We start from the raw sequence: 16,341 nt of genomic DNA on the forward strand, positions 1-16,341 counted from the left end.
CCACCCCAATTAACTCTACATAGAAACAGACTACCTAGACTAAACATAGAATTACATAAACATAGATCATAAACCAAAAACCTGGAAATACTAAATCAAACGCCCTTTTACCAAAACACCACCCCGAACCACATAAAACAAATACCCTCTGCCACGTCCTGACCAAACTACAATAACAATTAACCCTTATACTGGCCAGGACGTGACATAAGTGTTCATTCAGTATTGTTGTAATTGTCATTATTACAAATAAAGGGGAAAAAAATCGGCAGATTAATCGGTAGCAGCATTTTTGGGTCCTCCAATAATCGGTATTGGCGTTGAAAAATCATAATCGGTCGACCTCTACTTGAAACTCTCGACCCGCTCAACTATTGATTATGTTTTGCTTTTCGTGTATTGTTGTCTATAATAATGTGTGTTTTAATGTGTAGTTTAATGTGTTTATTGTATTTTGATGTATATTGTGGTGCTATACAGGGCTCAACTGGTCTCAACATTGAATCTTTTTTTGTATCGTCATTAGCACTATATTCATTATCATAATTCTAGCTCCAAGACGCCGACAGTTAGAAAAAAACAACAATGTAGATTGTGCTGATTTATTGTCTCATTGGCACTGTAGTCAAAACAATTATGTCATATCTGAATTATGTAATCTTTATGCACATTCACCATTGTATTAGTACATTGTATTAGTATAAAATAATAGATTTTTCTCATTTTTTGGAGCATACAATATAGCTCGGTATTTGTATTATTTATTTTAAACAGTCTTTTTTGCTCATCTTTGTCAAGGGTTCCAATCCTATTGGATGTGACTGTATGTGTGTGTGTGTGCGGGCGTGGGTGTGTGTACTTACTCCCAGCTAGTGTGTGTGTGTATCTCCAGGGTGTGTGTTCTCCTGGCCCAGCATTAGTAAGGGCTGTGATTCTGAAGCGGTAGAGGCGGTACTTGGCCAGAGACTGGAGAGTGATGCTCCTGTTGCCCTCAACACCATCAGAACCGTTCACTGACACCAACACCTGACCAGGAACATCATGAACATGAACATGATGTTGAGTTCAGTGTTAGGAAATTCATTCTGCAGATATACATGTAGACAGATGTACGACACAGCAGCTTAACAACATTTACATTCAGATATCCAGGTAAATGTACCTCCTGATCCACGCAGCCTGGAGCCAGGGAAGGGCTCGGCTCTGGGAGGGGTGTGGCTTCAGAAAGGGGTGTGTTGAACAGGCAGTCAGGTGACAGCAGCTGCACGGTGATGCGGTACTCAGTGAGCATGCCCAGAGCAGAGAGGGGAGCAGCCCATTGAAGCGTCACGCTGGTGGACGTGGCCTCTGACACACTCAGGAAGCGAGGGACACCAGGAACTGCAGGGGGATATAAAGGTGGGTTGAGGTGGTACAGTTCCTCTGGTCTCCTGGTGTAGTATACGTGTGTGCGTGTGCGTGTGTGTGTGTGTGTGTGTGTGTGTGTGTGTGTGTGTGTGTGTGTGTGTGTGTGTGTGTGTGTGTGCGTGTGTGTGTGTATGTGTGTGTGTGTGTGTGTGTGTGTGTGTACCTGACTCGGGGTGTGTGTAGGCAGTACAGTTGTCCTGGTCTCCTGGGCCGGCAGAGTTGACAGCTGTTACGGTGAGTGTGAATTCTGCGTCCGGCGCCAGCCCGCTGACCGTATACTGGTTTGTGTCAGCCTGGTGTATGTATGACTGTGAGTCTGAGTGTCTGTCCACCTGGACCTGGTAGTACAGGATGAGTCCATTGGGGTTGGCTGGATGCTCCCAGTGTAGAAACACAGAATCCCAGCCCAGACCAGAGCAGGACAGGTTACCCACCGCCTCAGACACTGGAGCCAGGAGAGACAGGGTTTATGCAAAAGGATTAATAGCCAATTCCACATGCATATGGCACTTTATTTCTAGTTCCACAACCACACATACCCACACACACATACCACATACACCCACATACATACCGGACTCATTGGTTGTGAAGGACACAGGAGTGCTGTACTGGTCTCCATGACCCACTCTGGTGTAGCTAAGCACACTGATCTCATAGGAGCTGTGAGGCCTGAACCCACTCAGCTGTCCTTCTGTCCACGGACCTGTAGAGTTCTGAGAGAGAGAGAGAGAGAGAGAGAGAGAGAGAGAGAGAGAGAGAGAGAGAGAGAGAGAGAGAGAGAGAGAGAGAGCGAGAGAGAGAGAGAAAGAGAAATTAGGACATCTTCTAGACAGAACATAGCAAAGTTGCAGCACTCCAGTTTAAAAATGTTTATGTTTATTTGTGAGTGTGTGTGTTTGTGTGTGTGCAGTACCTGATATCTGATTGTGTTTGTGTTAATCTCCCAGATCCTGAAGCCGTAGTTTGTGACCACACCATTGGGTTCCAGAGAGGGTTCCCAGGTCAGCCACACAGAGAAGGCTGTGTGGTTATACAAAGACAGGTTCCGGGGAGGAGACATCGGACCTGGTTGAACACAATGTTAGAGTACATTACTGGCCTTCATCTGTATGCAGCAGCAGTTGGATGGATTATGGTAGGGTAGAGGTTAGAGGTTAGTAGGGATTAAAGGTGAGAGGTTAGAGATTACCTGCTTCATCGGTGTGCAGCATCAGTAGTAGCGGGGGTCCGGAGCCCTTGCGGGTGGCTGCGGTGATGGAGAGGTTGTAGGCTGTGTAGGGCAGCAGCTGTGTGAGTGTGAGGGTGGTGTTGGGGGTGTGTGTGGTGTTGGAGCCGCCAGGGCCGAACATGGTGAGGGAATACTCTGTTATCTCTCCATTGGCCTCCAGGGGGCGCTGCCACACCACAGACACTGAAGAGGACGACAGGTTCCTACTAGACACCAGCACTGGAGCTGAACTGGGAACTGGAGGGAGAGAGTGGGTTAATAGTATGTATGTGTATGCACATGTGTGCATTTGTGTGTGTGTGTGTCTGTAGACTCACTATCATCATCAGTCCTCACGTGCAGCAGGCTGGTGTGGTTGTGGGCCGGGCCGGCGCTGGTTGCCGGGGTAACGGTGAAGACGTAGGGATAGTACTTCCTCAGTTTGGTAAACAGGAAGACGTTATCGTTGGTTGTTTTGGTGATGGTATTGTTGACAGCGGGGGGTCCGGGGGGGTTGGTGTTAGGGTAAGAGGGGTTCAGAGGTTTAGGGGGTTGGGGGTGTCCTGCTTCCTGCAGGGTGAGCAAGTAGAAGGGGCGTCCGTTGGGTTCCATAGGGGGGTCCCAGCTTACTATGATGGCTGTAGAACTGAAGATCTGAGCACTGAGATTGTGGACCGGATCACTGGGCACTGTGGGGAGAGAGGGGGAATTAATATCACTGACTGAACAATATCATTCTTCAGACTCAGTCCTAGCACTAGAAGAACATTACAGGTTATTTGTGCTGTATGTACACATAATACTACATCTACACCCAAACCAGCAACATTATCAACCAATCAAACACTGGAGCCACCCCAGGGAGAGAAACACACCAACAAACATAAAACAGCACTTCGTCATCATCATCATCATTAACAACATCGTCATCATTAACATCTTCATCACCCCATGAGCCATATGGAGAGAATAACCTCAGTGTGGAATAAAACAAGAAAACTTTGACCAGAGAAACAAAAAAAACAGAGACATTTTGAATAGCAGATACTCATCCTGGCCACACCCACTTCCGGTGTCCATCCTCTAAGTTCCGGTCACTGAGTCTGACCATATGGAGAGAGCAAACTGAGCATGTGCACCAGGGGAAACAGGGATGGAAAGAAGGAGAGACGCAGAGTTGGAAGATATAAGGAGGGAGGGGAGACCTCAGTGAAGGCAGATTGAGAGGCTGGTGAAGTGGATGGATGGGTGGAGGAGAGAGGGCGGTGTGTGGGTGTCTGAGCCCAGGGCAGTGAGCCCTGCTGGGCTTTGCAGGGCAGGAGAGGCAGGGTGAGCTGGAGGTCCCGTGGCTGGAGCACAGAGGCAGAGACACACAGTCAGTATTAGAGACATCTTCAGAGCGAAACAAGAGGCAGTCAGTATTACACGTTAGATGAAGGCAGCAGTCTGTCTACACAATTTTTCCCAAAATCACATAAAAACAAAGAGATCATCGTCAAATAGGATCAATAACTACATTTCTTTTGAATAACACAAAAGCTACAATTTTTATCTACATCATTTATTTGACAGGAACATTGCTACTTCTTGTGATCATCCAGATACTGCCATTTAAAAATGATTCATTTGCATCTTAAGCTACAGACTAAACTACTAACACTAATACGATAATGACCTACTCACAAAACTACATGATGAAACATCTCTACTGGATGTATGTTGATAGCCAATGTGTTTACAAAAGAACTGGATGCCTGTATCATTGCTCTGTTTGGAATATAAGACATTATCAGATATCCAACAGGTCAAAGAGTAAACTTCCAAAGGGTTCAGTAAAAGGAGATACAAACTGGTTGTCTGAGGTACGGAGGCCTCGGAGGGACAAAAAGGGCCAGTTTGTCAGACTGACAGACTTACCTCCTTTTACCAGCCAGCTGAAAGTTACACTTCAATCGCAGAATTTTTACGTGATTTTATCAAGTTCAACAAGAGGTTGGAAAAAACAGTGCAGTCTCTCTCTCTCTCTGTGTGTGTGTGTGTGTGTGTGTGTGTGTGTGTGTGTGTGTGTGTGTGTGTGTGTGTGTGTGTGTGTCTGTGAAACTGACCGCCATCTGGGGTGAGTAGGTCTAAAGGATCAGTACGGACCCCTCCGTCCCCCTGCATGGTGCTGGAGGTCAGCCAGAGGCTGTAGTTCTGTCCTCCTCTCAGGCCAGACAGACAGTAGGACAGGTCTTCCCCCAGAGAGACAGGGTCCAGCTCTGACACTGGGATACGCTGATGGAGAGAAGAGAGAGAAACAATGCCTTTACAGTAGAAAATAACACACTTTTAAACATGAGCGTACAGTGTGTGTGTGTTACTCACCTGCTTTATAACAGCGTTATTGTCTGTGTAGTATACAATGTAATGCTGTATAACTCACCTGTTCTGTGACAGTGGTATTGTCTGAGTAGTACAGAGTGTAGTGAAGGAGGATTCCATTTGGCTGAGTGGGGGGTTGCCAGAGGACAGTCACTGAAGAAAAGGTCAGGTTCACCAACGACACATTCTGGGGTGGGTCAAATGGCACTGGAAGAGAATTGCAGGAGTGATTTGGTGCAAGTTGCATGTCACTTGTGTTTACTAAAAATGAACTGGAGGCATGTTCAGTTGGCACTACAAGATTTTCTCAAAGGTTTGTGTGTGTGGGTGTTCGTGCATGCGTGTTTGCCATACGTATATGTGTGTGTGTACCTGCGTCAATAATACTGAAGCTGATGTATATGAGGACTCCCCCGTCCCCCAAGCGCGTCCAGCTGGAGACAGAGGCGTTGAAGCGACTTTCTGAGTCAACGCTGATCACCACCGCTGTACCTGTTACATTATGCCACACCTCAGATGACTCATTCCTACAGGAGAGAGAAGGAAGGAGGAAGAAGAAGAGGCCATGTTGGAGCTGTGTTGGAGCTGGCCATGTTGCAGCTGTAATTCATGCTTCAATCAGAATGCCTCATCCCTCAACATCTTTTTCAACATCACATCAGCAGTAGGTTTCAAACTAACGATCAATATTGAAATCAAACTCACCAGACTCTGACTATGTAGTAGAGGATCTCAGAGTTGGCCTCTTTCGGCGGTTCCCATGACAATTCTACCTCGTAGTCTGACAACTTCCTGGCTAACAGGAACTGAGGGGGAGTGTCTGGGTCTGAAACACACTTCCTATTATTTAAGACCAACCACGTCCCTAGGGGAAATGGACTGGAAGGAGGAGAGAATGTTAGCTAAACGCTCCTTGATCGTTGGAAATATCGCCTGCATGCTGGCTCATCTGTAAGCACAGCCCTGTGAAGTAAAGCTGGTTGGTTAGAAGTGATGGTTTTGATGTTGTTAAATAACACTGTGGTAGCCCCTGACCTCTGACCTGTATTGTCAGAGGATCAGGAAGACTTGAGACAGAGGAAGTGAGAGGAGGTGATGATGAACCTTCTGTGGTCCAGGGTCTCTGGTCTTGTTAACACCATAGTCCACTACGCGGCCACCTGAAACACAATGACCCTAACCATGGTCTCCCTCTACCTCCCCCCTCTTACCCCAGATCCCTCACTCCATTGGGGTGATGTATAGTGGTTTACTGCGGTGGTTCTGGGGTGTGTTTGTGTGTTAGAGAGGCTCTCACCATCCTCCAGTGTGGTGATGTTGAGTGGGTCACTGCTGTGGTTTCCAGGGCCCATTCGTGTGTGTCCCTTCACCACCAGAGTGTATTGCGCAAACTTCCTTAGGTGAGTGATCTGGACGTGGCTAACGGGTGTGGTCAGGTTGAGGAAGTGGGAAGAGTTTCGCAGCTCAAGGCTGTAAATCAAATCAAATCAAACGTAATTTAAAGTGCCTTTTCATCATGAGACAGTACAAATCCAGAATCCATGCAGAAATGTACCTGTAGTGCGTGATAACTCCATTGGGCACTAGGGGGGGTTCCCAGGTCACATTCACCTCATTGGGACTGACGGACTCATAGGACAGGCCGTAGGGAGGACTTCCCGGTACTAGAGGGTACACACACACTTCAATATGTGGCGTTAGTGTGTGCATGTGCCTAGTTTGTGTCTGTGTGAAATAAATGGTCAAATAGGGGGTGCTTATATTTGTCCAGTTTCACTGCATGTTCAAGTGGGTAACCACTCGGAGAGTGGTGTGTGTGTGTGTTTGTATGTACTGTATGTGTGTGTGTATGTTTGTGTGTGTGTGTAGACTCACCGTCCTCCCCAGACAGCATAGTGAGTGTGTCTGAGGTGTGGTTCCCGTGTCCGAGGCGTGTGTATGCTCTGACAGACACGTTATAGTAGGAGAACGGCATCAGCCCTGTCAGAGTCACTCTGGGGACAGAGATGTTCAACACTGCCACATACGATTGGTTCTCGTACAGGACCTCATACTGTTGGATCACCCCATTGGCTCTCTCCGGGGGTGACCAAGAGAGGGTGGTGGTGGAGGGAGAGGTGTCTACCACTGTCAATCCTATGGGTGGGGAGTCAGGTTCTGAGAGGGAGAGAGAAAGGGATAACATTGGACTCTCTATCATGAAACACACATAATGAGAGAGTTGGGGGTGGGGGTGTGTGTATGTATGTGTGTGTGTGTGTGTGTGTGTGTGCCAGGTACCATCCTCGGGTGTGACAGCGAAGATATCGTCTCGGTCAGACAGAGAGCTCTCTCCTACAGCAGTAGATGCAGCCACTCGCAGCTTATAACCTGTATACTTCCCCAGCCCTGAAACACACAGCAAGCAGCTTATAACCTGTATACTTCCCCAGCCCTGAAACACACAGCAAGCAGCTTATAACCTGTATACTTCCCCAGCCCTGAAACACACAGCAAGCAGCTTATAACCTGTATACTACCACAGCCCTGAAACACACAGCAAGCAGCTTATAACCTGTATACTTCCCCAGCCCTGAAACACACAGCAAGCAGCTTATAACCTGTATACTTCCCCAGCCCTGAAACACACAGCAAGCAGCTTATAACCTGTATACTTCCCCAGCCCTGAAACACACAGCAAGCAGCTTATAACCTGTATACTTCCCCAGCCCTGAAACACACAGCAAGCAGCTTATAACCTGTATACTTCCCCAGCCCTGAAACACACAGCAAGCAGCTTATAACCTGTATACTTCCCCAGCCCTGAAACACACAGCAAGCAGCTTATAACCTGTATACTTCCCCAGCCCTGAAACACACAGCAAGCAGCTTATAACCTGTATACTACCACAGCCCTGAAACACACAGCAAGCAGCTTATAACCTGTATACTACCCCAGCCCTGAAACACACAGCAAGCAGCTTATAACCTGTATACTACCCCAGCCCTGAAACACACAGCAAGCAGCTTATAACCTGTATACTTCCCCAGCCCTGAAACACACAGCAAGCAGCTTATAACCTGTATACTTCCCCAGCCCTGAAACACACAGCAAGCAGCTTATAACCTGTATACTACCACGGCCCTGAAACACACAGCAAGCAGCTTATAACCTGTATACTTCCCCAGCCCTGAAACACACAGCAAGCAGCTTATAACCTGTATACTGCCCCAGCCCTGAAACACACAGCAAGCAGCTTATAACCTGTATACTTCCCCAGCCCTGAAACACACAGCAAGCAGCTTATAACCTGTATACTACCCCAGCCCTGAAACACACAGCAAGCAGCTTATAACCTGTATACTTCCCCAGCCCTGAAACACACAGCAAGCAGCTTATAACCTGTATACTTCCCCAGCCCTGAAACACACAGCAAGCAGCTTATAACCTGTATACTACCCCAGCCCTGAAACACACAGCAAGCAGCTTACAACCTGTATACTTCCCCAGCCCTGAAACACACAGCAAGCAGCTTAACACCAATACATATTCACAGGCTTGAACCAGGCCTGTCCCATGTGTGTATATGTGTACATACAGCATGTGTGTGAGTTACCTGTGAGCAGTACGCTGGTGTTGTGGGTAACTCTCTGCAGGGTCTGGTTGCTGTGCAGGTTGAGTCCGTAAACGGTGTAATGTGTGATTCGTCCATTGGGGTAGAGAGGCGGAGTCCAGCTGACCAGGATGGAAGTGGAGCTAACATTCTGATAGGACACAGCCACCACCGAGCTAGGAACTATGACAACAACAACACACAACAATAAAGAACAATAATAAACAACAATGACACTACTAAAAAACAATGTATATATAGTGTCTATGTGTACCTTGCTCGCGGGTCTTCTCAGAGACGTGTGAGGCAGGACCCTCTCCAATAGCGGTAGCCGCGGTAACGGTGAAGGTGTATTCAGTGAAGGGACTAAGACCAGAGACGAGGTAAGACAGCTCCTCAGACTTCATGTCTATCACCTCCTCTCTCACATACAGTCCTGGAACGAACACACACACAGTATAAAGGACAGACTGTAGTGCATGGTAACACACCTCACTCCACTCATCAACTTCTGTAGTCTTCAATCAAGTTTCAAGTTGTAATGTCACATGCACAAGTACAGTGAAATGCATTTATTGCTTTAAACCCAACAATGCAGGAATCAATAGTAATGCAATACTAAAAGTATCATAAGGTAGAACAAAGAAAACACGAGAAATAAAAATAAGAGAAGAAATGGCAGCAGTTTTACAGGCACCAAACCAATTGTGCTATTATGTGGTTTTTTTTCGCATTATTTGTAACTTATTTTGTACATAATGTTTCTGCAACCGTATCTTACGGCAAAAAAAGAGCTTCTGGATATCAGGACAGCGATCACTCATCTCGGATTAGACAAAGATTTTTTCTACAACAAGGAGGACGCACAGGACATTCTCCAAACACCCCACAGGGCCGACATCCCCGTTATTTGCAAGAGGAAGCGACGCAGGTACAGAGGACAAAGAGACGGATGCCTGGTCAGGACCCGGAAAAGACGAGTGGGAAAGCTGCCGTTACCGTCAATACTACACGCCAACGGGCAATCATTGAAAAATAATTTAGACGACATACGATCATGAATATCCTACCAACGGGACATCAAAAACTGTAATATCCTATGTTTCACAGAATCGTGGCTGAATGACGACATGGATATTCAGCTAGCGGGATATATGCTGCACCGGCAAGATAGAACAGCACACTCCAAAAAGACGAGGGGGGGGGGGGGGGGGGGGGGCGGTCTGTGCATATTTGTAAACAATAGCTGGTGCACGAAATCTAAGGAAGTCTAGATTTTGCTCGCCTGAAGTAGAGTATATTGTGATAAATTGCAGGCCACACTACTTGCCGAGAGAGTTTTCAGCTATAATTTTCGTGGCTGTTTATTTACCACCACAGACAGATGCTGGCACTAAGACCGCACTCAGCCAGCTGTATAAGGAAATAAGCAAACAGGAAACCACTCACCCAGAGGCGGCGCTCCAAGTGGCCGAAGACTTTAATGTAGGGAAACTTAAATCAGTTCTACCAAATTTCTATCAACGTGTCAAACGTGCAACCAGAGGGAAAAAAATTCTAGATCGCCTGTACTCCACACACAGAGATGAGTACAAAGCTCTCCCTCGCCCTCCATTTGGTAAATCCGACCACAACTCTATCCTCCTGATTCCTGCTTACAAGCAAAAATTAAAGCAGGAAGCACCAGTGACTCGGTCTATAAAAAACTGATCAGATGAAGCAGATGCTAAACTACAGGACTGTTTTAAAACCACAGACTGGAACATGTTCCGGGATTCTTCCGATGGCATTGAGGAGTACACCACATCAGTCACTGGCTTCATCAATAAGTGCATCGAGGAGGTCGTCCCCACAGTGACTGTACGTACATAACCCAACCAGAAGCCATGGATTACAGGCAACATTCACACTGAGCTAAAGGGTAGAGCTGCCGATTTCAAGGTGCGGGACTCTAACCCGGAAGCTTACAAGAAATCCTGCTATGCCCTACGACGAACCATCAAACAGGCAAAGCATCAATACAGGGCTAATATTGAATCATACTACACCGGCTCCAACGCTCGTCTTATGTGGCAGGGTTTGCAAACTATTACAGACTACAAAGGGAAGCACAGCCACGAGCTGCCCAGTGACACGAGCCTACCAGACGAGCTAAATCATTTCTATGCTCACTTCGAGGCAAGCAAAACTGAGGCATGCCTGAGAGCATCAGCTGTTCCGGACGACTGTGATCACGCTCTCCGTAGCCGACGTGAGAAAGACATTTAAACAGGTCAACATACACAAGGCTGTGGGGCCAGACGGATTACCAGGACGTGTGCTCCGGGCATGTGCTGACCAACTGGCAGGTGTCTTCACTGACATTTTCAACATGTCCCTGACTGAGTCTGTAATACCAACATGTTTCAAGCAGACCACCATAGTCCCTGTGCCCAAGAACACAAAGGCGACTACAGACCCATAGCACTCACGTCCATAGCCATGAAGTGCTTTGAAAGGTTGGTCATGGCTCACATCAACACCATTATCCCAGAAACCGTAGACCCACTCCAATTTGCATACCGCCCAAACAGATCCAGAGATGATGCAATCTCTATTGCACTCCACACTGCCCTTTCCCACCTGGACAAAAGGAACACTTATGTGAGAATGCTATTCATTGACTACAGCTCAGCGTTCAACACCATAGTACCCTCAAAGCTCATCACTAAGCTAAGGATCCTGGGACTAAACACCTCCCTCTGCAACTGGATCCTGGACTTCCTTATGGGCCGCCCCCAGATGGTGAGGGTAGGTAGCAACACATCTGCCACGATGATTCTCAACACTGGAGCTCCCCAGGGGTGCGTGCTCAGTCCCCTCCTGTACTCCCTGTTCACCCACGACTGCATGGCCAGGCACGACTCCAACACCATCATTAAGTTTGCAGATGACACAACAGTGGTAGGCCTGATCACCGACAACAACGAGACAGCCTATAGGGAGGAGGTCAGAGACCTGGCCGGGTGGTGCCAGAATAACAACCTATCCCTCAGCATAACCAAGACTAAGGAGATGATTGTGGACTACAGGAAAAGGAGGACCAAGCACACCCCCATTCTCATCGACGGGGCTGTAGTGGAGCAGGTTGAGAGCTTCAAGTTCCTTGGTGTCCACATCAACAACAAACTAGAATGGTCCAAACACACCAAGACAGTTGTGAAAAGGGCACGACAAAGCCCATTCCCCCTCAGGAAACTAAAAAGATTTGGCATGGGTCCTGAGATCCTCAAAAGGTTCTACAGCTGCAACATCGAGAGCATCCTCACTGGTTGCATCACTGCCTGGTACGGCAATTGCTCGGCCTCTGACCGCAAGGCACTACAGAGGGTAGTGCGAACGGCCCAGTACATTACTGGGGCTAAGCTGCCTGCCATCCAGGACCTCTACACCAGGCGGTGTCAGAGGAAGGCCCTAAAAATTGTCAAAGACCCCAGCCACCCCAGTCATAGACTGTTCTCTCTATTACCGCATGGCAAGCGGTACCGGAGTGCCAAGTCTAGGACAAAAAGGCTTCTCAACAGATTTTACCCCCAAGCCATAAGACTCCTGAACAGGTAATCAAATGGCTACCTGGACTATTTGCATTGTGTGCCCCCCCCCCAACCCCTCTTTTACGCTGCTGCTATTCTCTGTTTTTCATATATGTATAGTCACTTTAACTATACCTTGATGTACATACTACCTCAATTGAGCTGACCAACCAGTGCTCCCGCACATTGGCTAACCAGGCTATCTGCATTGTGTCCCACCCACCACTTGCCAACCCCTCTTTTACGCTACTGCTACTCTCTGTTCATCATATATGCATAGTCACTTTAACCATATCTACATGTACATAATACCTCAATCAGCCTGACTAACCGGTGTCTGTATGTAGCCTCGCTACTTTTATAGCCTCACTACTGTATATAGCCTGTCTTTTTACTGTTGTTTTATTTCTTTACTTACCTATTGTTCCCCTAATACCTTTTTGCACTATTGGTTAGAGCCCGTAAGTAAGCATTTCACTGTAAGGTCTACTACACCTGTTGTATTCGGCGCACGTGACAAATAAACTTTGATTTGATTTATATACAGGGTTAGTCAGTTCCAGTACCATATTTACAATGTGCAGGGATACTGGAGTGATGGACGTAGATATGTATAGTGTTAAAGCTGCAATATGTAACTTTTTGGGCGACCCAACCAAATTCGCATAGTAATGTGAATTATAGATCTGTCATTGGTATTGAAAGCAAGCCTAAGATGCGGTGGATCTGTTCTATGTGCTCTATTTCTATGCTTCCCGTTCTTAAGTTTCGCGTTTGCGTCTCACGTTCAGTTTTGTACACCAGCTTCAAACAACTGAAAATACTATATTTTGGGGTATTTCAAATATATTTTACAGCGGTATAGATTGTACAATGATTCTCTACACTTTGAGTGCTTGTTTGGTCATGTAAACTGAAATTAGGAGAAATATTATAATTTTAGCAACCAGGAAAGGGCAGAGCCATTTCTGCATATTGCACCTATAAAAAGGGTTTAGAGGTTAAAAGGTGAAATGGTTCTAGGTTAGGAGTGAGTGCAGTACCTCCCGGGGTGCTGGAGGCTGCAGACCTGGTGGAGGGGAGTGTCTGGAGGTGTCCAGTGACTGCAGGTGCAGAGCGGGTGGAGAGGCGTGGCTGGCCAGAGGTGAGCTGGCCGGGCTGTGAGTGGGCAGTGAGCCAGGGGAGGGGTGTGGCCGGGGTTGAAGAGGTCAGGGAGAGGACAGAAGTCCCTGAAGTTACAGCATCAAAGGTCTGGTCAGTCCCAGTCCCAGGGCCCATACTGGTCAGACTGGGGCTCTCAGTGACTGTGGGGACAGTGTAACTGTTGTGGTCAAGGTTAGGATTAAGGTCAGGGGCGGTTGAAGCGCTGTGTGTGCGGCTGGTTGTGGTCATGGTCATGCCGGTGACGACCGTGTGGTCGGGCAGGGTGACCGTAAATGCAAGCGGAGAGGTGGTCAGGCTGAGGTCAGCTGATCTCTTACGCCGCAGAGAGTCACCAGGGATACCTGGCACTAATGTTCCATCACCATGGAGATCAGTGTCATTTAGGTTCTGAAGATAAGATGAAAACATCAGGCACACACACACACACACACACACACACACACACACACACACCACACACACACACACACACACACACACACACACACACACACACACACACACACACACACACACACACACACACACACACAATCGTTTGTTTTACTGTCTTTGTGGGGACCAAAACATTTGCTTCCATTCAAACCTACCCCTAACCATTACCTTAACCCCTAACCCTAAACCTAACCCCTTGCTCCTAACCCCTAATCCTAATTGTAACCCTAACACTAATTGTAACCCTAACCCTAAACCAGGTATGGGCAACTTTGATGGGGGTGTTGGGGGCCACAAAGAATCTGAACTCATCATGAGGGGCCGCAGTTGCTGGGGGTCAGGGGGTACTGAGTTACTAAATAAAAAAAAATATATATACAGTACCAGTCAAAAGTTTGGACACTCCTTCTCACTCAAGGATTTTTCTTTGTTTTTACTATTTTCTACATTGTAGAATAATAGTGAAGACATCAAAACTATGAAATAACACATATGGAATCATGTAGTAACCAAAAAAGTGTTAAGGCCCTCCCCTGCCCTCCCTTTGGCAAATCTATATAGGCAGAAACTCAAACAGGAAGTACCCGTGCAATGGACTATTCAACGCTGGTCTGACCAATCGGAATCCACAATTCAAGATTGTTTTGATCATGCGGACTGGGACATGTTCCGTGTAGCCTCTGAGAATATCATTGACGAATACACGGATATGGTGACTGAGTTTATCAAGAAGTGTATAGATGTTGTACCCACTGTGTACTATTAAAACCTACCATAACCAGAAACCGTGGCTCGATGGCAGGATTTGCGCAAAACTGAAAGCGCGAACCACCGCATTTAACCATGGCAAGGTGACTGGGAATATGGCAGAATACAAACAGTGTAGTTATTCCCTAAGTAAGGCAATCAAACAGGCAAAGCGTCAGTACAGAGACAAAGTGGAGACGCAATTCAATGGCTCAGACACGAGACATATGTGGCAAGGTCTAAGGACAATCACAGACTAGAAAGTGAAAACCAGCCACGTCACGGAAACCGATATCTTCCGGCCCAGATGGCATCCCTAGCCGAGTCCTCAGAGCATACGCAGACCATCTGGCTGAAGTGTTTAGGACATATTCAATCTGTCCCTATCTCAGTCTGCTGTCCCCACTTGCTTCAAGATGTCCACCATTGTTCCTGTACCCAAGAAAGCAAAGGTAACTGAACTAAATGACTATAGCACTCACTTCTGTCATCATGAAATGCTTTGAGAGGCTAGTTAAGGACCATATCACCCGTACCTTACCTGACTCCCTAGACCCACCTCAATTTGCTTTACCGCCGCAATAGATCCACAGATGATGCAATCATCATCGCACTGCACACTGCCCTATCTCATCTGGACAAGAGGAATACCTATATAAGAATGCTGCTAATTTACTATAGATCAGCATTCAACACCATAGTACCCTCCAAGCTCATCATTAAGCTTGGAGCCCTGGGTCTGAACCTCGCCCTGTGCAACTGGGTGACCCCCAAGGTGGTGAAGGTAGGAAACAACAACTCCACTTCGCTGATCCTCAACACAGGGGCCCCACGAGGCTGCGTGCTCAGCCCCCTCCTGTACTCCTTGTTCACCCACGACTGCGTGGCCAAACACGACTCCAACACCATCATTTAGTTTGCTGACGACGCAACAGTGGTAGGCCTGATCATCGACAACGATGAGACGGCCTATAGGGAGGAGGTCAGATATCTGGCAGTGTGGTGCCAGGATAACCTCTCCCTCAATGTGAGCAAGATAAAGGAGCTGATCGTGGACTACAGGAAAAGGCGGCCCGAACAGGCCCCATTAACATCGACGGAGCTGCAGTGGAGCGAGTCGAGAGTTTCAAGTTCCTTGGTGTCCACATCACCAACAAACTATCATGGTCCAAACATACCAAGACAGTCGTGAAGAGGGCACGACAAAACCTTCTCCCCCTCAGGAGACTGAAAAGACTTGGCATGGGTCCCCAGATCCTCAAAAGTTTCTCCAGCTGCACCATCAAGAGCATCCTGCCCGGTTGCATCACTGCCTGGTATGGCAACTGCTTGGCATCTGACCGTAAGGCGCTACAGAGGGTAGTGCGAACGGCCCAGTACATCACTGGGGCCAAGCGTCCTGCCATCCAGGACCTATATAATAGGTGGTGTCAGAGGGAAGCCCATAAAATTGTCAGAGACTCCAGTCACCCAAGTTAAAGACTGTTTTCTCTGCTACCGCACGGCAAGCAGTACCGGAGCGCCAAGTCTAGGACCAAAAGGCTCCTCAACAGCTTCTACCCCCAAGCCATTAGACTGCTGAACAATTCCCCTCCCTTTTGTACACTGCTGCTACTCACTGTTTGTTACCTATGCATAGTCACTTCGCCCCCACCTACATGTACAGATTACCTCAACTAGCCTGTACCCCTGCACTGACTCGGTACCGGTGCCCCCTGTATATAGCCTCGTCATTGTTTTTCTTATTGTGTTACTTTTTATTATTAGCCTACTTGGTAAATATTTTCTTCTTCTTGAACTGCACTGTAGGTTAAGGGCTTGTAAGTAAGCATTTCACGGTAAAGTCTTCACT

The 16,341-nt window shown here is 47.4% G+C and overlaps 1 protein-coding gene across 1 annotated transcript in view; it reads right to left on the bottom strand.

The window, feature by feature from the left end:
• Positions 1–16,341, bottom strand: part of LOC106573425 (phosphatidylinositol phosphatase PTPRQ) — a 47,228-nt gene that overhangs the window by 19,481 nt on the left and 11,406 nt on the right. Inside the window, exons 9-27 of the mRNA XM_082963250.1 lie at positions 13,187–13,694; positions 8,846–9,007; positions 8,575–8,754; positions 7,259–7,366; positions 6,854–7,135; positions 6,534–6,642; positions 6,173–6,448; positions 5,684–5,857; positions 5,351–5,505; positions 5,040–5,185; positions 4,763–4,891; positions 3,726–3,966; positions 2,956–3,339; positions 2,600–2,875; positions 2,324–2,475; positions 1,982–2,123; positions 1,571–1,852; positions 1,163–1,380; positions 864–1,026 (exon numbers count right to left, since the gene is read on the bottom strand). Coding sequence (XP_082819376.1) covers positions 864–1,026; positions 1,163–1,380; positions 1,571–1,852; positions 1,982–2,123; positions 2,324–2,475; positions 2,600–2,875; positions 2,956–3,339; positions 3,726–3,966; positions 4,763–4,891; positions 5,040–5,185; positions 5,351–5,505; positions 5,684–5,857; positions 6,173–6,448; positions 6,534–6,642; positions 6,854–7,135; positions 7,259–7,366; positions 8,575–8,754; positions 8,846–9,007; positions 13,187–13,694 — 4,087 coding nt within the window. The remainder of the gene's footprint in view (positions 1–863; positions 1,027–1,162; positions 1,381–1,570; positions 1,853–1,981; positions 2,124–2,323; positions 2,476–2,599; positions 2,876–2,955; positions 3,340–3,725; positions 3,967–4,762; positions 4,892–5,039; positions 5,186–5,350; positions 5,506–5,683; positions 5,858–6,172; positions 6,449–6,533; positions 6,643–6,853; positions 7,136–7,258; positions 7,367–8,574; positions 8,755–8,845; positions 9,008–13,186; positions 13,695–16,341) is intronic.

The sequence above is a fragment of the Salmo salar genome, chromosome 16 (genome assembly GCF_965601325.2).
Source record: "Salmo salar chromosome 16, fSalSal1, whole genome shotgun sequence".
Taxonomy (NCBI): domain Eukaryota; kingdom Metazoa; phylum Chordata; class Actinopteri; order Salmoniformes; family Salmonidae; genus Salmo; species Salmo salar.